General features: G+C 42.9%; 1 protein-coding gene across 1 annotated transcript; it reads left to right on the top strand.

The window, feature by feature from the left end:
* LOC116577801 (Golgi apparatus membrane protein TVP23 homolog B) lies at positions 1-26,289 on the top strand. Its single transcript, XM_032321514.1, has 7 exons — positions 1-260; positions 7,030-7,112; positions 8,406-8,550; positions 14,640-14,729; positions 15,947-16,078; positions 22,386-22,514; positions 25,088-26,289. The coding sequence occupies exons 1-7, from the start codon at positions 249-251 to the stop codon at positions 25,112-25,114; spliced, it is 618 nt and encodes a 205-aa protein (XP_032177405.1). The 5' UTR covers positions 1-248; the 3' UTR covers positions 25,115-26,289.
* Positions 26,290-26,627: the final 338 nt, after the last annotated feature.

Below are 26,627 nucleotides of genomic sequence, written 5' to 3'. Positions count from 1 at the left end.
CCGGGGCCGCTGTTAGCCCTCCCGCTCCGTCCCGAGCTCGCCACGCCGGCAGGACGCCGACCTTCCTCGCGCTCCGCCCCGAGCTCGTCCCGCCCCCCCGTTACTCCCCCCGCCTTCCGCGAAGCACCTGGAAGCGGAAGTGGGAGTGGGCTGGGCTTGTGCTTTGCTCCTCCCCTCCTGTGGCGACCAGGTCACGTCAGCCGCGACGCTGACGTGGCTCCCGGAAGTGGGGCTGGCGTAGGGGCGTCATGTTGCAGCAGGTGAGGGTCTGGGGGCGCTCTGTGAGGGTGGGTGTGGCTGGGCGCCGGGTCCGCGGAATCAGAGGGGTGCGAGTCTGGCGGCCCAGGGCCGTTGTACCCGCGGCCCCACTAGCCGACTGAGCCCGGGGGCGGTGGGGGGCACGTGTGGGCGGAGGGCCGCGGGCGGCTGTCTGGGGAGCGCCGCCTGCAGCCCGGAGACCTTTTGTGGAGGCGGAGGATGGCAGGCTGCGCGTCGGAGGCACAGCGCAGGTGTGCAGGGTGTGCACGGGTGTGTGCAGAGCGCAGTGCCAGCCGACGCGGGGCGCTGAGTCGCTCGGGCGCTGTGCTGCGGAAAGTGAAGTTGCTGGCGGTCTGGCTTTCCCCAGGCGGTCGGGGACTCTGAGGGGTGCACCGCGATCCTGTGGGAGTAGGAGACCCCGCCAGGGCCCTAGCATTCAAGTGTCCGTTGCCGAAGTGACACTAGTGGTGACTGCTTATCACTTCGGCGATCACGTCTGTCCCCTTAGAATTAATTACAGTTTACAGGTTGACGGCCAGCCATGAGTACGACAAATTTAATAATCCCTTCCCGTGTTAAAACCTTTTTTACTGTTTATAGTGCACTTTCCCTCAAGGGTATAGGTATTTTTTTTTGTTACTGAGGGATTGCTGTGGCCCAGGCACTCCCTGTTCTGGGCCTTGGGATAGGGTTGTGAACGATTCAGACAGGTTTATGTTGCCGGGGGTTGGGGGCTTGTGGTTGCGTTGGGGTGCGGAGTTAGGTAAAGATAGCGACAACATAGTGATGTCATAGCAAGAATAGGACATCTTTAGAATTGATGATCAGGAAAGACCACTGAGGAGGTCGCTTGAGTGGAGAAGTTCCAATGATTGTTAGATGCGGCTTTCAGAACCTGCACCCAGGCTGAAGGGCACCACGCAACCGTACTGACTGTTCCCACTTTAAGTGTGTGACCGTGAACCTCACGTGCGCGGTCTCTTAATGCTGCCAGGCAGTCATCACCACAGTCCCATAAGCTCCTCACCCTCCCACCCTTCTGGGCCGCTCCTGAGATTTCTCATTCTTCAGACCTTCCACATTTTCCCCCTTGTCCTCTAATTCTCATGTCACTGGAAAAGTGGAAGGCATCAGAAGAGAATTTCACACCATCTGCCTGCTGCATCTGTGCTCATGATCTCCCATAGACTCTGCCTTCTTTCTCCTGTCTGTGCTCCACCCTTAGGCCATGCCCTCTACGTGTGCACTCTGGTCCGCTGGAAGGCAGTACTCCAGCAATTCTCCCCTTGCTCTTCTGCAGCAGGTGGGTTTTTTTTTTTTTTTTTTTTTTCCATTTTTAAAAGCTTTAGGGGCACCTGGGTGGCTCATTTGCTTAAGCCTCTGACCCTTGATCTCAGCTCAGGTCTTAATCTCAGAGTCCTGAGTTGGGTTCTGCTGGGTGGAGCCCACTTAAAAAAAAAAAAAAAAAAAAAAAAAAAAGGTGCCCTGCTGGCTCAGTGGGTTAAACCTCTGACTTCGGCTCAGGTCATGATCTCAGGGTCCTGGGATTGAGTACCGCATTGGGCTCTTGGCTCTTGGAGAGCCTGCTTCCTCCTCTCTCTCTCTGCCTGCCTCTCTGCCTTCTTGTGATCTCTCTTTCTGGTGTGTCAAATAAATAAATAAAATCTTTTAAAAAAAAAGCTTGTTTAAGTTAACATGTAAATGTGCTTTAATGTCTTGTCTTGAAAAACTTCATTCTATGTACCCTTTCAACTCTCCCCCCCCATTTTTTGTTCCTTAAGATTTATTTATACTTGTCTCTTACTTGTGTTCTCTCTTGTGTCCAGTCTAGTCTGGTTTTCTCCTACTTCCCTCTGCCATCTTGAAACTGCTGTTAATGTGGTCACTGATGATTCGCTCTAAAGACAGTGGTCTCTGGTTTTCATCCTACTTGTGAGCAGCATTTCACACAGTTGATCTGATCTTCCTCCTGGAAACACTTTCTTCACTTGGCTTCCAGGACACCACCTCCTGGTTCAGCTCCTACTCCTGAGCACTTCCTTTTCAACCCCAGTGCTTATTCCTTCTCATCTTTTTGATCTATAGATATTGGTGTGCTCAGAGTCTGTCTTGGTGCCTGCACTTTTAGCTGTTCAGGGCGAAAATTTTGGAATCTTCTTAACTCGTTTTCTCTTACCCATATTCAGCCTATCAGCAAAATCTGTCATTTCTACTTTTATTTTTTAAAGATTTTATTTATTTATTTATTTGAGAGAGAGAGAGCGAGCGAGAGAGAGCATGGGCACACACACAGGCATGAGCTGGGGGAGAGGCAGACTCCCCACTGAGCAGGGAGCCCAGTGCGGAGCTCGATCCCTAGACCCTGGGTTCGTGACCTGAGCCAAAGGCAGACGCTTAACTGACTGAGCCACCCAGGTGCCCCTCATTGCTACTTTAAAATGCATTTGGAATCTGGATGTGTTTCACCACCCGCACTGTGTCCACCCTAGACCACACCATGACTTCTTGGCTCCATTATTGGATTAGCCACCCAAACCAGCCTTACAGCTTTGTGCCTTTATCTTTCCCTTTCCCTTCCAGAATTTCCATATAGTAGTCAGAATTTTCCTTTTAACACCTAAATTGGAATGTGATAGTCTTTTTAAAAATTTAATTAATTAATTAATTAATTATTTGACAGACAGAGATTACAAGTAGGCAGAGAGGCAGGCAGAGGGAGAGGAGGAAGCAGGAGAGGCCGATGTGGGACTGGATTCCAGGGATCATTACCTGAGCCGAAGGCAGAGGCTTTAACCCACTGAGCCACCCAGGTGCCCCGGAATGTGATAGTCTTATGCGCAGAACACACTAACGGTTACCCTTTTCAGTTAAAAAAAAAAAAAAAAGTCCTTAAGCCAGCATCTTCAGCTTAAATGTCCAAAATCAAACTCCAGATTTCACCCAGATACCGTGCCCATAGCCTTCCCTATCTTAGTAAATGCATCTCCAGAAGTGCAGAACTGTTTGTCTTTTTGTTTCAGGCTGTACCACTTAAAACCGTGCCTGGCACTCAGTATTTAATGAGAATAAGGCAGTCTTTCAAAGAACAGGGTGAGAGGAAAGAGTGTTCTAGATAGAACAAATGTAAAAGGACCCAGTGAGGTGCAAGTTTGGCATGTTTAAGAAACTAAAAAGGAGACTAGTCTGGCAGGGGCTTAGTTACTGTATAGTTTTCCTTTTGCTGTAGATTACCATAAATTAAGTGACTTCATACAAATTTATCATGTCACAGTTTGGGTCACAAGTCCAAAATGCGTCATAAGGGCTAACTAACATCAAGGTATTGGCTGGGCTGTGTTTCTTCTGGAGGCTTTAGGGGAGAGTCTTAGATTCGTCTTTGCCTTCGCCAGCTTTTAGAGGCCATCTGCGTTCCTTGGCTGATGGTCTTCTCAAGCTTCAAAGTCAGCAGCACAGCATCTTCAAATCTCTCTATTTATCTCTGATATCTTCTGCTTTACAGGATCTCAGTGCTCTCTCTGATCCTCTTGTGTTCCTCTATAAGGACCAATGTAATGATGTAATTGGGCCCAACAGAATAGGATGTTCTTCCCCTCTCAAGATCCTTAATTCGATCACATATGCAAAAAATCTTTTTGCTAAGTAAATTTACATATTTACAAGTGCCAGTCATTAGAACCAGGATGTCTTTGGCAGGAGGGAGAGGAAGCATTATTCAGTCCATCACAGTTCCAGAAGGCAAAGTAAACAGCCTGAGATAAGGTCCTCTAGGTGGGCAGGACCAGATCATGATGGGTCCAGGTAGGGAGTCAGTTTTTCAGTCAAAGTCCTCTGTGTTTTCAGTAGGAGGATGATATGATCTAAGTGGGAACGGTCACCCTGGCTGCTGGGTATAGATTGGACTGTTGGGATCAAGGGCAGAAGTCTCAGTTTTTTAGTCCGTTGGATCATACAGTGGATCTCAGTTTTGTCTGCAGATTATTATCATCTGGGGGTTTAAAAAAATCCAGATACATAGACCACACTCCAGACCAGTTACATCTGAATCTTGTAATTCAAGGGGACCCAGGCATCACGATTTTTTTTTTTCCTTTTTTTTTCTTTTTGAAAGCACCCCAGGCAATTCCAGCCTGTAAACTGAAGTTGAGAACCACTGGTCTCAGATCTCTGAGTCCATTTTCCTTTTTTTTTTTTTTTTTAAAGATTTTTTTTTTTTTTAAATTTAATTGACAGAGATCACAGGTAGGCAGAGAGGCAGGCAGAGAGAGAGGAGGAAGCAGGCTCCCCACTGAGTGGAGAGCCCGATGCAGGGCTCGATCCCAGGACGCTGGGATCATGATCTGAGCCGAAGGCAGAGGCTTTAACCCACTGAGCCACCCAGGCACCCCCATTTTCCTTTTAAAGCTTCAGCTCACACATCTGCATCTTTAGATATGTCGCACATCACACGCCTTTAGCTCACACACTGCGTCTCTGGGCTCCTTGGCCATTCCCTGCACATACCTGTGTGTTTCCACACTCTGCCTTTGAAAATCTACCTAGTCAAGGGACTGGACTGAGCAGGAGGCCTCCTGCTCTGTCCACACCCAGCGCAAACACTCTCCTCCAGAACCCTGTGCTCCCATTTGCACTTGTATTTCTCCCAACTCTGATCACAGCCTGCAGTTGCTTCCTTTGTGCATTTGCTCATGCCTTCGATAAATATTGTACTGCCTGGCCGCGTGCTCTGCTGGACACTACTATAATGCAGTGACACTCCCTGCTCCAGTGGCTTGGAGTCTAGATGGAGGTAGTCCTTGGAGACCTGAAGATACCCTGACATAGTTGTGCAAGTGGACATTCATCCTGGTGCTCAGGGAACATGGGAAGTGGGAGGCCTGGGGGTTGCAGGGAGAGTGTCTCAGCTCTTTCAGTATTTTATCTGAAATTTGAAAGCTAGATCTGGTGTTGCCTGACGGTGAACTTTGTAGGGGATGGAGAAGGGAAGAGCTTTCTGGGCAGGGAACAAACATGAGAGGCAGACAGATGGGAAGCCATGGTGTTTTCAGAGAACATGTCATAGCGGTGTTGTGGCACTGCCCAGTGGGAGGGAGAGTCAGAAGATCATGACATGTCTTGTACTGTACATGGAGGAGTTAAGTTTTACCTGATACATGTAGGAGAGCTGTTGAAAACATTTGCAGAGGGGAATGACATGGTGTGACCTTCCTGTTAGAAGAATGGCTCTGTGGGTACATGAGGGTCCGGAGTTGGGCAGGGATGAGGTAAGGGCAGGTGAGTGGTGGGTGGTTGGCCCTAGGCCAGGTGTCAAGGAAGGTTTGTTGTGGTTGAGGCTGAAACGGTGAGTTGAGATGTGAGCCACCCTTCCAATCTAAGGCTGTGAAAGGGAGGAATGTTGTGGGAGGAGAGCGAAAGATGGAAGGGGAGGTTCAGGATCAGGGTGTTTTTTTTTTTTTTTTTAATTTAAATTCAATTTAATTAACATATACAGTATTACTAGTTTCAGAGGTAGAATTCAGTGGTTCATCAGTTGCATGTAACACCAGTGCTCATTATATCACGTGCCCTCCTTAATGTCCATCACCCATTTACCTCATCCCTCTACCTCTCCTTCAGCAATCCTCAGTTTGTTTCCTGTAGTTAAAGAGTCTTTTATGGTTTGCTTCTCTCTCTTCTTTCAGCATTCTATTTATTTATTTGTTTGACAGAGAGAAAGAGTGCACGTGCATGTGCAGTGTGGAGGGGCATAGGCAGAGGGAGATGCAAACTCCCTCCTAGGCAGGGAGAGCTATGTGGGACTCAGTCCCAGGACCCTGGGATCATGACCTGAGCCAAAGGCAGATGCTTGCTTAACTGACTGAGCCACCCAGGCACTCTTCCTCTTTGTTTTTGACTTATTTTTTTTCCCGTTCCTGTGTTCATCTGTTTTATTTCTTAAATTCCACATATGAGTGAGATCATATGATAATTGTCTTCCTCTGACTTATTTCGCTTAGCACAATACCTTTTAGCTCAGTACACATTGTTGCAAATGGCAAGATTTCATTCTTTTTGATGGCTGAGTAATGTGTGTGTGTGTGTGTGTGTGTGTGTACACGTACGTACACACCCCACAGCTTTAGCCATTCATCAGTTGATGGACATCTGGGCTCTTCCCATATTACGGCTATTGTGGACATCAGGATCAGGGTTTTTAAAACATCTTTTTCAAGCAATAAATGATCTCTGAAAAAGTTCATTTGCTGATTGGAAAGATGCAGTAGAAAGACCCGCAGATACAAGAAAGTGTAAGTGAAGGGGAAATTGATGGAGGAACCCCCCCCCCCCCCCCCCCGAGGAGGCAGGAAAAGAAGAGATTCCAAGCCCAACAGTTGCTTTCACTGTGGATAGAGTGAGATACAAATGGTGAGAAGAGTTCACGGAAACAAGGGTGCAGGCAGGTGATTTCGTGAAGGAGCCAAAAGCATCAGGTGTGTCCCACAATGGTCTCTGCTTTCTCTGCAACTGGTGAGAGAGCAGCCAAGAGTGCACGGGGGAAGTTTGCGGGAGCATCATTGACACCCCAGGGGTTTCTCATGGGGCTCAGCAGCGGGGGAGCGATGGCTAGTTGCCAGGTGATCCCGGGGTGCCCTCTCCCTAGCTTGTCAATCCTCCAATGTCCGTGACCATGTCTGTCTTTTGTCCACCATTTGGACTAGCGCGCTGCCTTGTGTGTAGGAGGCACGCGAGTACCGAATTTCATTTTGCTTCATGGATATTCAATTTTCCTGCTAGGACAGTAATGATGACACCGAGGATGTTTCCCTGTTTGATGCGGAAGAGGAGACAACTAACAGACCAAAAAAATCCAAGATCAGGTAGGAAGACGTAAGAGTGTGTGAGTACCCGGGGCTGTTCAGTGTGTAGGCGGGAGCCAGCCGATGGATTCAGGGCAGAGTGGTGGTTACATACTTGTGAGTAGTGGACATGGCTCGTTTGAGCTTTGGTCTGAGACAAAGAGGACATTTCAGATTTTCTTTGAGTATAACTGGCCTATGGAATTGTACTCAGTGCTGAGTTTTCACATCTGTGAATCCATTTTTGTGAACACTGGTGTTTGTACTTCAAGCTGCGCCATAGAAATAGAAACACACCATTTCTTTAGTTTCTGTAGACCTGTTCTGTTTTGATTTATTGTGTGAATTTCAGAATCACATCTTTTATCTATAAAATAACATGAACATGTCAAGCCAGACATATTTCTATTCCAAATTTAGTTCCCTCTAAAGAAAGTCACTTACTGCAATCAAATTCCACCTGACCTTTGAAAGCATGCTGAGTGAGAGATGCCAGGCACAAAAGACCGCATATTGTATGATTTCATCTATGTGAAATGTCCACAATAGGCAAATCTGTAGAGACAGCGGGACATGAGTGATGGCTGATGGCTGGAGAGGAGTAGGGTTCGGGGTGGATGAAGAGGGACTGCCAGTGGGTATACAGTTGCCTTTGGGGGTAATGAAGAAGTCCTAAATGTGATTGTGGTGATGATTGTACTGTTCTGTGAATATACCAAAAAAACCACTGGTGTATATACTTTAAATACATGATCGTATGGTATGTGGATTATACCTCAATAAAGCTGTTAAAAAAGCAAAAACAAGTCTACCTGATAGTTACTTTGCCTTAAAGCCTGAAGTGATTTCTGAGGGCCCAGGAATTCTTTTTATTTTTATTTTTTAAGTAATCTGTGCCTAACAAGGGGCTTGAATTCATGACCCCAAGATCAAGAGTCACGTGCTCTTCTGACTGAGCCAGCCAGGCACTCCCGAATTAGTTTTTTATGTGAAAATAGGATTTAATCCCAAGAGTATAGTTTCCTTAATTTTCCAAGCTTGGCAAAGTTTCTCATTATATGTTTTGTGAAAGTTTATATTCAGTGAGATGTTAAAGTCCTGGTTCCTTAGTGTATTTTCTGTGACAGCAGAGCCTAGTCAAAAAGGGGACTTACAAACACAGAAAAGTGGGCGATTTGCTTCTTCCTCCAGTCATCTCCTTTGTTTTGACAAAACTCTGCATGGTTATGTTATGGCTGAAACGTTGTTCATCTCTGTCTGCAGTACCTGTGGTGAAATGTAATTGCATTTCTTTTGTTATGTTTTGGTTTTCAGACACCCAGTGGCATCATTTTTCCATTTATTCTTTCGCGTCAGTGCAATTGTAGTCTATCTTCTCTGTGAATTGTTCAGCAGCAGCTTTATTGCCTGTATGGTGACAATTATCTTGTTGTTGTCATGTGACTTTTGGGCAGTCAAGGTAGGTTCGATTGTTTTTATTTTAATTGTGTTTGATACGATAAGATTGAATGATGCATGAACTGTGGGGAAAAAAAATGACCCTTAGCAATTTGGATTTGTGTTAATGTATCTTTTTGTTGTCTACCTTGGCCCTCATTTTGTGTTAATATCATCAGATCACATGTGGGTTATTATATTGGCGACTTGTCTGTGCCTATGTCAGACAACGTCAGCTTTAAAATTAAACAGACAGAATGTGACTAGCAGCCGCAAAGTCTGTATACTACTTCTCATTCAGACCACACCTGTAGGTGTACTGTGTGTGATTTCTGGGTAAGGGCCCAGGATAGATCACGCACAAATTCTTAAGGAATGCGCACCCTTTGCAAAGGCTGCGGTGTGTTTTAGGGAGGTGTTTCTCAGCCAGGACCAATTTTATCCCCCAGAGGACGTTTATCCATGTCTGAAGACATTTTTGATTGTCACAGCTGGGGTTGGGGGAGGTGCTTTGTTGACATCTCGTGGGTAGAGGCCAGGGATGCTGCTAATAAACATGTTAAGATGCACAGGACAGTCCCTTCAACAAAGAATTATCTGGCCTCAAATACCCATAGCGCTGAGGTGGAGAAACCCTGTTGGAAGGGATAGGAAGTAGTAAGAAATGGCTTTAAACTCAAATACAGTGATAGGTAGGAAGATGGATGAATAGACAGGTACCTCAATAGGTGGACATGTGTTAAAGTAACTAGTAAAATATTAAACGTAGACTCTAGTGGTAGGTATGTGGGTGGTCACTGTAAAATTTGACTGTTCTATTTTTGGAAATTTTCATAGTAAAGTGGTGGGGAAAAAAGTCAAAGATAACAACAACAACAAAGGCCAAAGCTAATTTTGGGATTTCAGAGACATGTGTATTGATTCAGAGACCAGGAAGATGTTATAGATCCATTTGCAACCACCAGCCCTGCCATTTTAGACCTCCTGATTCTTTCAGACACCAGAAGTGGCTGTCTTGGTGGTTGTCAGCTTCCACAGGTCGCAAAACACGGAGAATGAAGATTATAAAGATTTCTTTTATTTCGGCTTTTCTTTTTTGTTTTTAGAGAAAGATTTTAGTCATTTATTTGACAGAGACACACACAGTGAGAGAGGGAACACAAGTAGGGGGAGTGGGAGAGGGAGAAACATGCTTCCCACTGAGCAGGGAGCCTGATGTGGGGCTTGATCCCAGGACCCTGGGATCATGACCTGAGCTGAAGGCAGACGCTTAGCCCACTGAGCCACTCAGGTGCGCCCTGGCTTTTCTTTTGTACCGTCTTTGGCTTGCATTTCTTTGAATTTCTTTTGTTGCTTTATGCTCTGTAGTGTTTACTGTATCCTGGTCACAATTTTGTTTTGAGGAATGTGCATTTTTGTTATTATGTAATTTCTGTTTAGCCAAATAGAACAGGGCCTTTGGTTGGTTTTCCTGGTCATTTCCCATTTCTTTTTTTTTTTTTTTTTTTTTTTTTAAAGATTTTATTTATTTATTTTGACAGACAGAGATCCAGGTAGGCAGAGAGGCAGGCAGAGAGAGGAAGGGAAGCAGGCTCCCTGCTGAGCAGAGAGCCCCATGCGGGGCTCGATCCCAGGACCCTGAGATCATGACCCGAGCTGAAGACAGAGGCTTTAACCCCCTGAGCCACCCAGGCGCCCCCATTTCCCAGTTCTTAACAATATAATTAAATCCTTCTGGGCTTACGGTTTTAAAACATGTGGCCCCGAAATATATTTTCTAATAAATTTATCCTTCCTTCCTTCCTTCCTTCCTAAAAAAGGGCTTATAAAGTGTCACTCTTTTATCTGTGACAGAATTACTTGGAGGTATCCCAGTCATTGAGATACAATGCAGAACGAAGAGGTCAAGAATAGGAAGATTGTTAAATGGATTTGGTAAAAGAGGTAGATCCAGTTCAGAACCTTGTTAGAACAGAGATACATCATAATCATTATAAATCTCAGTGCATTTGGCAGAAGGAGATTTATTTTTAATTTTATTATTATTTTATTTTAACTTATAAAAGAGACAAATGAAAGATAAAAATACATATATATTTTTTAAAGATTTTATTTATTGACAGAGAGAGACAGTAAGAGACAGAAACAAATAGGGGGAGTGGGAGAGGGAGAAGCAGGCCTCCCACAGAGCAGGAAGCCCTAGTGGGGCTTGATCCCAGGACCCTGAGATCATGACCTGAGCTGAAGGCAGAAGCTTAACTGACTGAGCCACCCAGGCATCCTAGGACTTTTGATTTTTTACCCAATCTTCAAATTGTTATCTTTAAAAAGAGATTTTAATCAAATTACATTTACTGTTATAACTAATTTGCTCCTACTTCCATCACCTTGTACTATGCCTTGTGATATTTAAACTTACTTTGTTTTCCTTCTCTTGCTATGTGAACCATGCTTTCATTGCTATCCTCGCCAACACTGTGGGAGACACACAACTTACTTTAAATTTTACTAAGTATTATTAAAGTTCTAAAACCATTTTTTAACCTCTTTTACATTATCAGAAAAGGAATAAAACAAGCCCCATAGAGGCTATAACATTTAAAATTTTTATCTGTGGGGCACCTGGGTGGCTCAGTCCTTAAGGTTCTGCTTTCAGCTCACGTCATGATCTCAGGGTCCTGGGATCAAGTCCCGCATTGGGCTCCTTGCTCAGCAGGGAGTCTGCTTCTCCCTCTGCCTGCTGTGCCTGCTGCTCCCCCCTGGTTGTGCTCTCTTTCTGACAGATAAATAAATAAAGTCTTAAAATTTTAAGTCCCAACTAAAAGATCGGAATAAAATGGCAGCGTTAGAAAAAGTAAAAGGACACAAGATAATATCAGCCTGATAGAAACAGAAAGAAACCTGGCATTGTAATATTATCAGACAAAATAGAAAGTAAGATAATACTTAAGGGAACAAAGAAGGTCATCTTATGAATCACATTGAGGACCATTCACAGAATGACATTCCTTCAGATCATGTATGGGGGAAAAACTATTAGAGGCACTAGGATAAGGTGGGAAAAACTTATTGTGAGTCTGACAGATCAAAGCAACAAAAATAAATAAGGTCTAAAGGATCTGAATGAAATGAGGAGGTCAACACAATAGCAATATTGTGGAACTTTTTACATATGGAGACTATCTTCCTGTTCCGCTCCTGTGGAGCACTTAAAAAAGTTGATTAAGTATCACTGTGAAGAAGACCCAAGTAAGCTCCTCAGAAAAGCTCTATTTTCTAGTCTAGTGCAGTAAAACTAAAAACTAACAACAACAAAAAAAAAACAACGCTTTTCAAAATCCAAATTATAAATAAAAGCCAACCTGCTGAAAGCTCATGGCTTAAACAGGAAATAGACTATAAATACAGATTATTTATACATTCGTGGTGATGATTACCTACACTGAAACTTTCAGAATGTGTCTAAGGCTGAACTTAGAGGAAAAACAGTAGAATAAAGGTTTCTTAAAAATTAGAGGTCCAGAAGTTCAAAAACAAAACAATAAGCCAGAGAGAAATTTTGAAAATAATCTAGTGATCAAAACAGAAAAGTAAAGAATGGGAAAATGGGAAAGGAGTTTGAAAATATTCTAAGAGGTGGTGTTTGAAAATGCCAGTAAAATAGACCCCTGGCTGCCTTACAGTTTTACCGCCGACTCTCTCCTCTTCCTTAGCTTTTCAATATTAGCATTTCTACAATATGAATTTTGGTATGAAACCTCCTTTTTTTCCTTTTTTCTGTATTCCTTTCCTGATCAGTACCATCTGTGCTTCTGATTTTAGTTGCTTGTCCATGAGCCATGTGGCCCTCAGACCTGGATCTCCAGTCCAGGCTTGTCCTCACCGGGGCAGACCTGTCTGCTTGACAATTTCACTTAGCGAGTTGTCTTGAAGGAGCTCACATTCAGCCTATGGGAAATCTCACTATTCCTTCTGGCCTCAAGATGTCGCACTTCCATCTGAGCTCCCTTTCCGGGGGCCTCGAATCACTGGTGTTTAACCTGAGCAAACAAGAGATGGAGGATTTCCCTTCTTCCTATTCCTTATCCGGTCTGTCACTAAGTCCCATAAATCCATAGATGTTTCTTTCTTCCCTAGGGCTCTGTGCCCACGGTTTGTCCTGGAATGTTCTCACTGCTGTATCACCTTAACCCCAGGATTCCTAACCTTTTTTGTGCCACTGGTTTCACAATCTCATGAAGCTACCAAGTACATTTATTTATTTATTTATTTATTTATTTGTTTATTTATTTATTTATTTATTTATTTATTTATTTGCATTCCTTTCTCCTCCTCTTTCTCCCCCTTCCTCCTTTTCTCTTCCTTCTACTTCTTCTTTTTAATTTATTTGACACACAGAGAGAGACAGCGAGAGAGGGAACACAAGAAGGGGGAATGGGAGGAGAAGCAGGCTTCCAGCTGAGCAAGGAGCCTGACACGGGGCTCGATTCCAGCACCCTGGGATCAGGACCTGAGGTGAAGTCAGATGCTTAATGACTGAGCCACCCAGGTGTCCCATGAGTGCTTTTAAATACTTGAAAGAAAATACATAAGATTACAAAGAAAGTTACTTATATTGAGAAATAATGAAAACATTAAAAAGAGAAATTTCTGATTTTGTGTGATATGCTTCTTTATGAATGCATTAAATAATAAGATCTAGAGGCCTATCTGATTGCTTCCCAAGCCGTGATGCGCATAAGCACTATTTTGTGATAACTGCACCAGGTGTAATACAATGTGAAAAATATCTGTGGTTTTTATTGGTCTGAGTCACACATGCTGTTAATTCTACTGTGGTTTATTGTTTCCATTCATAATTTAAAGACAAACTAAATTTCAGCCCAAAGTTAGTGAAGATAAAGAGAGCATTTTTTTTCCTCACACAAGTTCACAGAACCCTTGGATCTGTTAGTGAACACCTCTAACCAGAAATCCACATTAGTGAGTGATTCCTGCTTATCCTTTAATTTTGTTCCCAAAGTTGATTCCCAGGGAGACATTTTCTGATTTGCAGTTTAGATCAGATTTCCCTACTAGCCTCTTGAGGTGTCCTGCATTTCTCCCTCACCACACTTACCGCAGCTGGTGGCAGTGTGTTTTTGTTTTTGTTTTGCTGGACTGTCTCTCTTCCACGTAATGCTTGAAGCTTGTTGGTCATCATTTTTATTAGCAGCACAGAGTAAGTGCTCAATAAATATTAGTTGAGTAAATAGACCTTGAGAGAGCTGTCAGAGCAATTTGTTACATTAGTAAGAGGAAGGGGTTTGGTACCTTTGAGGTATTAAATGAGGGCTAGTGCCTGTGACCATTGTATTGGTTTGGGCTGCTATGTTCTAACAGTCCCATAGTCTGGTGGCTTATAAATGATAGGAACTTCCCTTCCCTCCCTCCCTCTCTTTCTCTCTCTCTCTCTTTCTTTCTTTCTTTCTTTGTTTAAGATTTATTTATTTGTGAGAGAGAGATCATAGAGGGCAAGGGAGAAGCAGACTCCCCACTGAGCAGGAAGACCATGACCTGAGCTGAAGGCAAATGCTTAACCGACTGAGCCATCCAGGCACCCCAGAAATGTATTTTTAACATTCTAGAGGCCAGAAGTGCCAGGTTAGGGTGCCAGGATGGTCAGCTTCTGGTGAGGGCATTCCTCTGGGTTCCAGACTGCCAGTTTTTCATTTTATTCATTTTTTCCCACCCACCCCACAACTCATTCTCTCTTTCTCTCACTCTCTCTCCAAAGAAAATCTTTAAAAAAAAAAAACAAAAAACAAAAAACAAGGAACACATTAGGGAATTGGAAGAAAGGGCAAGAGTTCATGAGAAGGGAAAGGGTGATGTTTAGTGACATGCTTATTACCCTGTCACCTCAACCCCTATTGGTCATGCTGTTGCATTATCTTTTTTTTTTTTTTTTTCATCCAGGCCTGGTGTGTGGTGGTCTTTGTTAACTGGATGTTATGGGAGATAAAGCTGAAGATTTTTTTGGTTTGTGATATGTTGCACTAAGATATGACCTTATGGTAGTTCTTTAAACAATGCTTTTAAAATGCGTGTGTTTATATTAATCTTTACCAGAATGTCACAGGTAGACTCATGGTTGGTCTGCGTTGGTGGAATCATATAGATGAAGACGGAAAAAGCCACTGGGTGTTTGAGTCCAGGAAGGTAAACTACCCTTTTTTTCCCCCTCCAAAATCTCATTCAATAAATTATGTGCAGATTACATTTAAGTATTTATGGGTGAAGTATAAAGGACTAAAAGTACTACCCTAGATCCCTTGGCCTGTGAGCACTAAACCAGATGGCCTTCTAAAACTGTATTTTTTCTGTCTAGTTGAGACTGGAAGTAAGGCGCGTACAGGAAAGAAGCCCCTGAGAAAGGATTTTGGGTCCTAATTTCTTCTGTGTGCTAAGCTACCTATCAGGGGCTGCTGATAAAAGGACCTCTGAGGGCCCTCAGCTTTGTGTTGCTGTGCCTGGTCTCTCCAGGGATCTGTCCCTGTCATCAGATAACTGCTTCCAAAGTAGCTCCTTCTGTCCTTGCTCCAAAGCACAGTCCACTTCCTCGTGTGGGCAGGGAAAAGAAAAAGAGGGATACAAGTAGACAGAGAGAATCTGAATCAACCAGAACAGTGTTCTTTAAGCCTCTGCCTTTGGGAACCCTTGGGGAAGCTGATCTGTTTTGGGTTAGCCTGCCTATCTGTAGCAAACATTCAGTTTCCCTGTGGAATCGGCTGGGAGGCAGAGGACAGAATTCTTGGAGAACACTACTAATTAAGTTGTTTGCCTTCTGCTTGGAAGGGCCTTGACAGGCTCCACCTCTGAGAAGGCAGTCTTGTGTTCAGTGATAAGCCCATGTCCTTTATATTATAAGATCTATATGGAAGCAGCTCACCACCCTTTACAATTTCTGGGTATTGCTAAGACATTTTGGCATCATCCAAAATCCCGTGATTCCATTTCTTTCTCTGGGCCCTGACCTGATCTTTTGTCTCCAGGATGGCTGTAGCCTTGATTGTCTTGATTGTCTTAGCTCTTATAGTGTGATTCAAAGCTTCCTTATTAATAAACAGTACAAGAACAGGAAGAATTGAATAGAAGCCTGTCAGAAACAAGCTTTACCTTTACCCATGTCTTGTGTCATGACAGACTGTCCATTCTGCCCTGAAAATAAAAAAAAATTTGAGTTAAAGCATATTTAAGCCAGTTCCTAAAATTAAATAGTGGTAGATATACCAACTGTTCTTTGGGGTTGGGGGAGGGACTTGGGTCATCTTCATTAATTTATTCAGATTTTAGACTTAGGTATTTTCATGAAAAATGTGAAACTTTTTTCTGATAAATACTACAGTACTGGTTATTAAGTTCATGTTCTTTCTTAGGTGTCTGCTCAAGAGAGTAAAACTGTTTCCGAGGCCGAATCAAGAATATTTTGGTTAGGACTCATTGCCTGCCCGGTGCTGTGGGTCATATTTGCCTTTAGCGCGCTCTTCTCCTTCAGAGTGAAGTGGTTGGTGAGTATCCATCTGTGAGGATGTCCCTACTAATTCCCTAGCGTGTCTGATGGGTGATCACCAGAAGCAACCATCTCTGGTAACATTTGAGACCTGTCTTGAATAGGCAGCTCCATTATGCATTTCCCAAGTTCTGTTCCCCAACTCTGCTTTTCTCAGACACTGATTCTCCTAGGGCCTTCCAGAATTTTGACTTAACCCATCTTGTACAGAGGTTACTGTATATTTATCACAGTATTATCTTGGTGGATGTTCAGTAAGCTCCAGTCAAACATGTTTAGCTTAGTTTGGAACTAACAGAGGGCTCTTCTCTGGAAATATTAGTTGGTAACTTGTTCTGGCTGGCTGTTGGTATATCGTAAATCTTCCCAGAATGTAGTGCCTTAAAAATAAATTTATATTTCCCCCATCAAGCTAAAAATAAAGTATAAATAACAAATAAAGTAACATAATAAAAATAAAATTTTTTTTGATTATTTCTCACAGTTTCTCTGGTTCAGGAACTGGGACTGAGTGGGGCTTGTCTGGAAGGTTGTGGGTTAAGGTCCATGTGGTTGCAGTCAGGCAGTGGCTGGCATGGCTGGAGGCATCGCCTGTTTGTGAAGTCCCACAGCCTCTCGGCGTAGTCTCCCCGCATGGCCATGTAGCGCGTCCTCACAGCATGGCGGCCTCATGGCAGTTCACAGCTCTCATTGGGAGTGTCTTAGTTCAAGCTGAATTGCCCTTTACACTGTGTGAGTTTGCTCCAGCTGCTGTAACAAAGTACTGCCTTCTGAGGGCCTTAAACACCAGAACTTCATTTTCTCACAGTTTTGGAGGCGAGAAGCCCCAGATCAAGATGTTGGCAGGTTTGATTTCTTCTTTCCGAGGCCTCTTTCCTTGGCTTGCGGGTGGCCGTCTTTCCCTCATATCTTCATGTGGTCTTTCCTCCAAGCGTGTTTGTGTCCTAATCTCTTTTTACAAGGACACCAGTCATAGAGGGTCAGGTTCCACCCTAGTGACCCCGTTTTACAAACGCTTTCTCCAGATACAGTGACATTCTGAGGTGCAGGGTTAGTATTTCAATTTCCTAGAATTTTGGGAAGATGCAACTCAGGCCATGGCAACAATCTAGGCTCAGAGGTCATCACTTTTGCCACCCATCCACATTCAAGGGAATGGGGATTAAGCTATGTAGCTTGCTTGATGGGGGGAATATGAAAGTTCTAGAAAAGCACGTGGAACAGATGTCATTGCTACCATCTTTGGAAAATATAATCTCTCACTTGACCCAAACTGTGATTCTTTTTCATTTCATAGTTGAGTTTATTTCACTTAACATTTATTGATTCCAGGCATGTTTTGGCTTTACTTATGTTTTTTTCCCCATATTTTAATTATTTTCTTATGTCTGTTTTGCTATATAGGCCTTTTTTTTCTTTGTGTATTCATATACATACTTCCCCTTTTGGGATTTGGGAGGTTTATTGTGTATTTTTAGTTTTTCTAGTAGGTCTCTCTTACTTTATGTTTGTATCACACCCTCTTTTGTGGATTGGGAAACGTAGTAGTCTTGGTTTCCTGCTGTGAAGGATGGCAGAGTTAACAGCCATGCTTTCTCCCACTTCTCGTCCTGCCTCCGCATTTGGATTTCTGATGATTATAGGCTAATTTTAGTTGTTTTAAGTATGGTGTTTAAACCTCTTTCTTGACCTCTAGAATCTGTCAGAAAGGGAAGGAGATAAACATTCTTCTGTTCCTTCTCTTGTTTCTTCCCTTCCTCTTGCCTGAGTTGTGTTTTCTCTAGTATGAGTTTTGTTGTCAAGGTTTAGCAGTTAGACCTTTTGAAATGATGTGTCTTACTGGGTGTTCATTCTTTGATCTATTTAAATACACTGATTCAGTTGGGTTAACTGCAGCTTTTCCTTTTACCTCCTGGTTGGCTAAATTTCCTTGTTGGGTGATTTTTTTTTCAGAGAATTTGTAGGTGCTATTTTCCTTTCGCTCTGTCATATTTAAGAATATGAGCCTGTTGGGGTGCCTGGGTGGCTCATTTGGTTGAACATCTGACTCTTGACCTCAGTTCAGGTCTTAATCTCTGGGTTGTGAGTTCAAGCCCTGTTTTGGGCTCCATGCTGGGCTTGGAGCCTACTTGAAAAAAAAGAAAAAGAATATGAATCTGTTGGCTTCATTCTTTTATTTTTATTTTTTTACTACTAATTTTTATTTTTAAGTAATGTCTACACCCAAAGCGGGTCTCTAACTTACCACCTTGAGATCAGGAGTCGCACTTTCTACCAACTGAGCCAGCCAGGCACCCCGAGTTGACTTCATTCTTGATTGATGATGTGGCACGGTGAGTCAAAGGTTCTTTCTTGCAGCCTTTAGAAGACATTACATCATCATTTTCTTCTATTGAATATTGCAGAGAAATCTGAGGCCAGGTTCACTTAACCTGCATGTAAGTGAGTGCATCATTTCTCTCCCCGAATGAAGAAATTATTTTTTTTAATTCTTGAGTGCTAAAAAAATTCCAGAGTATCCTTATATTTATCTTTCTATGTTGATTTTTCTGGAAACTGTACTCCTCGAATATGTCAATGCTGGTTTTGCTTTGAATCAGGATGGTTGTCTTTTGTCAAGTGTTTACATTCATTTATGTTCTATTTTTGGGCTTCTTGGATTCTGAGGGACCATTTATCTCTTTGTTGGGTTGTTTTTATCTGTTCCCCTCTACCATCTTTCATTTTTTCTCTTCCTGCTTATTCGGTTTGCAAATCTTCTTAGGACTCTTCCAGATGTTAGAGCTGTTCCAGGCCCTGAGGTGCAGTTGGTGGCCAGCTAGGCTCTGGTGGAGCTTCTATGCTGGTGGAACATGCTGGAGAACACAGGGGCGAGGACACTGGGCCACTCCCAGTGGGCGTGTGGCAGCAGCTTCCATCTGTAGTTCCTTACCTCTGCCAGCCCTGTTTTCATCTCCTCTTGTCCTGTGTTAACCTTCATGCTCCTTTGAATTCTTATCTCTGGGTTCTTGGTAGGGTGCAGTGTTCCCAGAAATGCTTTTATTTTGGTGGGCTGTATTTCTTTCGGAATAGATTCTTCACCTTTTACATATTATATTCCTTTCTTATTATTTTCTTTTCCTCCACCATCATCATCTTCGTCTTCCTCCTCCTCCATAGTTTTGCATGGATGTGTTTTCCCTCTTCCCCTCTCCAGGTTGCTCAGTTCGTGGTAGCTGCTGTGTCTCGACCTCCTCACCGTGCTGGATTCGTGCGGTTGATTTCTCCTTGACCGCCTCTGGGTGGTATCTGAGACGTCTGGGCTTTGCTCTGAGCTAGGGCCAGAATTCTGGCTTTGGCGGCCTGAGGTGTAGGTGTGAGGTAGAGGGCACAGCCTGGCCTCTGGCTTCCTCTATACTAGCTTGTTTGGGTTTTGCCTTCTCTAAGGTTGTGTGATTCTTTCTCCTGGGTGGCTGTGTGCGCCGTGCTGGTGCTACCTTCCTGCTTGAGGCCTCGGAGCCCTAGCACTCTGGGGGAGTCAGCCCAGTCCTTCCCTAGCACTGGTTCCACTTCCTAAAACAGCTGGGTAAGGTTATAAGGAAGGTGGTTTGGGCTCCCATTACTCAGGCTCTCTGGGAACGACTTCCCCCTTTCCCGCTGAGAACATGGGCTTGATGCTGGCTGGTCCTTCTGTGTTGCTTCTCCTTCTCCTCGCCAGGGGGCATCTTGTGGCAGGCTGCTGGGATCAGGTGCCTGTGTTGCGTGGTGGGTGGTTGGGAGGCAGGGGTCTGAATTTTTTCTCAGGGCTGTCTGGATCCTTTGGACTTCTGCCTCCAACATATTGAGGGGCAGTGATCATCGCTGAAATTTCCGTTAGAGGGTCTTTGGAGAGAGAGGAGTTGTATAGAGCAGAACCAAGTTGGTTCTTTCTCTGACCCCCAGCCCCTTCCCCCTTTTTAAATGTTTATTAGTACTGGCTTATTTCCCTTTTATTTTAAACCTATTTTTTTTTTTAAGATTTTATTTATCCATTTGAGAGAGTGGGGGAGAGAAAGCATGAGAGAGGAGAAGGTCAGAGGGAGAAGCAGACCCCGCATGGAGCTGGGAGCCCGATGCGGGACTCGATCCCTGGGCTCCAGGATCATGACCTGAGCCGAAGGCTGTCGCTTAACCAACTGAGCCACTCAGGCACCCAAACCTATTTTTAAAAATCTCTTTTTAACCTTTGTATTTTTAAAATCTCTTTTGTGTTAGGGATAGAGAGCTCTTGATGTTAGGCTTCACTACACCACCTTAAACCAGATGTCTGCTGTTTTAACTTATAAATAGATTTTAAAATTTTATTTATTTATTTGACAGGCAGAGATCACAAGCAGGCAGAGAGGGAAGCAGAGAGAGAGAAGAGGAAGCAGAGAGAGAGAGGAGGAAGCAGGTTCCCCACTGAGCAGAGAGCCCAACTCGGGGCTTGATCCCAGGATCCTGGGATCATGACCGGATCCGAAGGCACAGGCTTAACCCACTGAGCCACCCAGGCACCCCAATTAACTTACAAATAGATTTTAAAATTTGTTGTAGGACCCATGCTCAGTCTGTGATTGCTGGTCCCTAGCATGTTAGGAGTGTCCCACTTTGAGAAGCATGAGAAGTTTTATTTAAATAAAAATATAGTTTTATGTTTATTTAGGTAACTAACAACCTTGTATAATTCTAATGTATTTATTTCTGTGAAACACAAGTTTTTAAAAAAATTTTATTTATTTATTTGACAGAGAGAGAGAGAGTAAGAGAAAAAACACAAGCAGGGGAAGCAGGAGAGGGAGAAGCAGGCTTCCCTCAGAACAGGGAGCCCCATGTGGGGTTCAGTCCCACGCCTAATGACTGAGCCACCCAGATACCCTGAAACACAAGTTTTAAATAGCAAGTGCAATTCCACTTTTACTAGGAATTTGTATCTGTTCCTTAATTAAACACTTAAACCCTTTAACGTCCTTAAAATCAACTGCATAGCTTATTAAAGGTTAAGGAGAGTAAGTGTGGATTGGCGAGAGACTCTGTTTAGCTGTGTTGCTTTTTCACATAGAAACACTTCCCGGGTGACCCTTTTAACAGCAGATGGGTTGATGAGTTTATTCTAGGGCAGGCCTTGGCAGACTATGGCCTGTGTGCCAAATCTAGCCCAGCACCTGCTTTTGTAACTTTTTAGTGGAACCCAGCCTTGCCTGTTTGTTTACATGTTGTGTGTGTCTGCTCTTGGACTGGGATGGCAGAGTGAAGTGTTTGCAACAGAGATCACATGGCCTGCAAAGGCTCTAACAGAAAAACTTTGCCCACCCCTGTTCTAGAGCAACTGTGGGACCTCCTCACATTGTCCTAATTAACTTTTCTTTCATAATCTTTTTTTTTTTTTAAAGATTTTACTTATTTATTTGAGAGAGAGAGAGAACAAGCAGGGAAAGGGGCAGAAGGAGAGGGAGAAGGAGATTCCCTGCTGATTAGGGAGCCTGATGCGGGACTCGATCCCAGGACCCGGGGATCGTGACCTGAGCTGAAGGCAGACGCTTAACCGACTGAGCCACCCAGGTGCCCCTCTTCCATAATCTTTAAAGAGGAAGCTTGAGTTTCTTACTCACTGTCTTTAATGATCTTAGTGGGGTCATGTGTAGGTTCCCAGATGTGGCTATAAGGAAGGAGCAACTGTGCCAAAGTATGTTTCCTCCTAGTGCTCTCCCTGCATCCTGCTCCTCGCAGGAGGCCAACAGCCATTGATTGCTGTCTCCCAGCTCTGCCTTGTTTTCCTGGAAGATGGTTGTTTGTCACATACACACACACACACACACATACACGCACGCTCGCCTAGAGTGGAGTTTCCCCTTTGCATGCTTAGTTAATAACTGAGAAAGCTTGATCTTCTGACCATTCTTTCACAATTCTTAAAGGAATAATTAACGTTTGAGCCTCTTCTGAATCTCATTTACTTACTTATTTTTGTATCTTTATTTGTAGACCCATGGAAAATCCTAGAGAGAGAATGGTCCTTTCGTTGCGTCCCCAGGGGGCAGCTTGGGGTCTGGTGTATAGCATATGTGTGTAATTAATATATGTTGGGCGGATGTGAGTGCCTTGTGCTCAGCAGGTATTGGATGGGCCTGTTTTGTCAGGTTAAGGAGTCTCATTGACACAAGTCCCACCCATGAGTTTCCTTTTCCTTCTCTTTCCCGTGGTGGTCTGCTTTGTTTTGTTGTGTTTTTTATTGTTGTTGTTTTTTGACACAGAGGAAGGTCAGTGCATTTTAGGCCAGTAACCACTGATTATTTTTTCTTTCCCAGGCGGTGGTTATCATGGGTGTGGTGCTACAAGGTGCCAACCTGTATGGTTACATCAGGTGCAAAGTGGGCAGCAGGAAGAATTTAACCAACATGGCTACATCTTATCTTGGAAAGCAGTTTTTAAGACAAGTAAGTGTTTTCTGGGTGTGAGGGTCAGTGACTAATTCTTACAGAGTTTGATTTTTAGGAAATACTTAAAAAACTTTGAATGTGAGATGATGATGATAAAGTTATGTTAATTACTTTTGACTTTTAGGACTTTCTAGAAATGTATTGTCAGTGCCCTGAAATCTTATTTATTCTTTATTATTTCTTTGGGAAAATTATTTATGTATTATTTTTATTATTTTTTAAAGAAGAAAATGGGAGGGGCCAAGGGAGAGGGGGAGAGAAAGAATCTTTTTTTTTTTTTTTAATAATTTTTTAAATTTTCTAATTAACATATAGTGTATTATTAGCTCCAGGGGTACAGGTCTGTGAATCGCCGGGTTTACACACTTCACAGCACTCACCATAGCACATACCCTCCCCAATGTCCATAACCCCACCACCCTCTCCCTACCCTCTTCCCCTGGCAACCCTCAGTTTGTTTTGTGAGATTAAGAGTCTCTTATGGTTTGTCTCCCTCCTGAGCCCATCTTGTTTCATTTATTCTTTTCCTACCCCCCAAACCTCCCACGTTGCATCTTCACTTCGTCATATCGGGGAGATCATATGATAGTACTTGTTCTCCGATTGACTTATTTCGCTCAGCATAATACCCTCTAGTTCCATCCATGTCGTTGCAAATGGCAAGATTTCATTTCTTTTGATGGCTGCATAGTATTCCATTGTATATATATACACCACATCTTCCTTATCCATTCATCTGTTGATGGACATCTAGGTTCTTTCCATAGTTTGGCTATTGTGGGCATTGCTGCTATAAACATTCGGGTGCATGTTCCCCTTCGGATCACTGCCTTTGTATCTTTAGGGTAAATACCCAGTAGTGCAATTGCTGGGTCATAGGGTAGCTCTGTTTTCAACTTTTTGAGGAACCTCCATGCTGTTTTCCAGCGTGGTTGCAGCAGCTTGCATTCCCACCAGCAGTGTAGGAAGGTTCCCCTTGGAGAGAGAGAATCTTAAGCAGGGTCCATGCTCAGCACAGAGCCTGATGCGGGGCTCGACCTCATGACTCTGAAGTCGTGACTGGAGCTAAAATCAAGAGTCCAGCTGAGCCACCCAGGGTCCCTGCCCTGAAATTATTTTAAAACCAGGGATAAACTATCATTGATAACAACTTAATTCTAAAAAACTACCTAAGTTCAGTAGCTTTCCATTAATTCTGGTGGCTCTAAATGAAGTTTCGGAGAACATATGTTATGATTTTTGGATTTATGGTCAGAACAAGTAGAGACATAAGACTCTATCATTAAAGATTGTTTTAGAGTACTCAGATTTGTTTGATTGTTTTTTAGAACATAAAGGTTTTACTCTAGTTCCCCTGTATGAAGATTTAAATCAGGGGTTTCAATGGAGTAAGTACTATTCATAGGTGAATAGTTGTGGTTAAATCACTTGGGGAGATTTGACGGGGTACTTTCTGGGATATCTCACATTTGTTAAGGGCAGTAGGTCAGGCAGGTAATGTTATATAGGACAATGGTTTTTCAAACTTGAACCTGCTTAAGAATCCCCTGCAGGGCTAAAACAAAGATTGCTGAGTTCTACTCCCAGAGTTAACCTGGCAGGGTCTTACAATTTGCATGTCTTGCAAGTTCCCAGGTGGGTGGTGGTCCAGGGACTATGATGCTCATGGTCCTAGGACTACATTTAGATGGCTAGGGCTCTGACAGACTGAGTGACTTCTTAAGGATATACAGCTAATATATATATATATATATATATATATATATATATATATATATATATATATATATATAGTACACTTAGCTAAGGCCTAACCCACCTCTGTTCTTTTGAAATTCATTGTTCTTTCCATTCTACTGTACAGTTTCTCTTGTATATGATGAAAAGTCCAGAAAATGAATAATGTTGTAGGGACATGATTTTTTTCCTGAGGTATTTTTGCACAGTCCCAGATAGGATGTTGCAGGGGTCCATTGTATGGTAATTGTCAAGTGCGTATTGAATAGTTTTTTTCCTTCGGATTTTTAGTGTTTCTGAAGCAGGGAGGGGCATTGAATACAGGGAAATAGAACCTTGACCCTGACATAACATGGGTAGGGTCAGGAGAGTTACCTGGCAGCTGCTGGTATTCTGCTTAACATGAGACGGACTTGCTGGACATCTCAGGGGATCCTTTGATGTACTTCTCCGCATGTCCATAATTTTTTTTTAATTTTTAAATTTTTATTTATTTATTTTTTTAAAGATTTTATTTATTTGAGAGAGAGAGGGAGAGCATGAGAGGAAAAAGGTCAGTGGGAGAAGCAGACTCCCCACCAAGCAGGGAGCCCGATGCAGGACTCAATCCCGGGACTCTAGGATCATGACCTGAGCCGAAGGCAATCGCCCAATCAGCTGAGCCACCCAGGTGCCCTGCATGTCCATCATTTTTAAAATCATTGGGCCATGCTCTGTAAGGTAGTGTAGTATCTGGCCCTCCTTACAGACATGGAATGTTTTCCTAGTGCTTTGGAGGCTGGCATGTCAAGTAGAACAGTTCTCAGTCTGAAGGAGTTCTTTCTCTTTTTCAGAACACTGGAGATGAGCAGGCTTCCTGAAGAGAGTGAGAGCAAGCTCGTGTGTCCTTTTACACTGGGGAACAGCTGAAGAGATTCTTGACTCTGAGGCTCTTGGAACTCAGTACACGTTGCAAAGAGGAGTGTTGGGTTTGTTTTTCCATTCTAAAATCTACTTTAAAAAAATGGGAAGGTAGTTTTCATACAGAATTTTTAATCTCTTTTTAGCATTTTGGGGCGTGGAAGTATGGCGTGGCTCATGGTTAAAAGTGGTTCATGGTTATGTATGTGTGGTTATGTATGTGTGCACGTAGTCCTGTAATGTCCGTTGATTCCAAATGACTGAAAGTGTGTTCATGTACATATGTAATGGAGACATTTGTACCTGGATGTGTAGAATATAGGGGATGATCTTGGTCTGTTGCAGAACTCTAGGTGTGTCCATATTATTTCTGTAAATTATTGTCAGAAGAAGGTTTTGCTTCTGTGGTAAAAGTAAGCACTTTGGCTTACATGTAAGTTAGAGATAATTGTTAATCTTACAAGTTAATATATACTTCATGATGAAACTTCTTATCTTAGGCACTCACAGGCAGGTAGAAACCAAATTTGGGCTAGTGGTTAACTAGTTTGTAAATTTTATTTTTATTTATAATAACTCATGTACTTAAGGCCCTATTAATGTAAATGGAATTTTCACAGTTTCTGTTTAGGGGATTCTTAGAGATTGCTGCTGTTCTATTTATTTTTTGGAAGGGATAGCCAGATTTTACTTTAGAACTTCTTGGAAACTCGTCAGTGGGCCTTGGCCTAATGAAATCTGTCTTTTATCACTAAAAGAGTATTATTCTTATGTCCTAGTGAGAATAATCATTTAAATACTTGGCATAATAAATGCCTAAAAGACATTTTATTGTATGAATCTATTTTTTTTCTTGCTATAATGGGGATATTGTAAATCATGCCTTTGTATTATTGGTATTTCTTAAAGCAATATATGTAACAATCTACAAGCAGTTGTAGGAGTCTATAAATTCTGTTGTACGTTCTGTAAACTTTGTTGGTGTCTTTTAACCAACAGATTATTTTGTGGGATGTATTTATACATTGTTAAAAATTTTACAAAAATGTTTAATTGAGTAAGTGTCTTTGTTGGTGTGATAGCTTTGAAGGTGCATAACTTTATATTTGTATAAAACCCTCCTGTTTACAAAGCACTTCAGCATGTGTAATCTGCTTCCATCCTGACGACAAACCAGTAATGCGTGATACCTGTTTACAGCTGATGAAACGGGATTTTAGGTTTATCGAGTGCCTTGTCCAAGGAACACAGATGACAGGAAGACCCACCAGGATATTTATGATTTTTAGAGGAAGTATTTGTCTCTGAATGTCTTTTGCTTTCTTAGGAATCATTAATTTATTAAGTGTTTATTTGCCATTTTGCTTATTGTCATCTGGTGAGGAAAGTGGATACTGCGTAAAGACGTGTGTTGAATCAGAAAGCTCTAGAGCTGAGAGTCTGACGTCTGACAGGGGCCACACTGGTATGGTT

This window comes from Mustela erminea, chromosome 18 (genome assembly GCF_009829155.1).
Source record: "Mustela erminea isolate mMusErm1 chromosome 18, mMusErm1.Pri, whole genome shotgun sequence".
Taxonomy (NCBI): Eukaryota; Metazoa; Chordata; class Mammalia; order Carnivora; family Mustelidae; genus Mustela; species Mustela erminea.
Note: the sequence above shows the minus strand (reverse complement) of the source record. Positions and strands in the feature narration are given on the sequence as shown.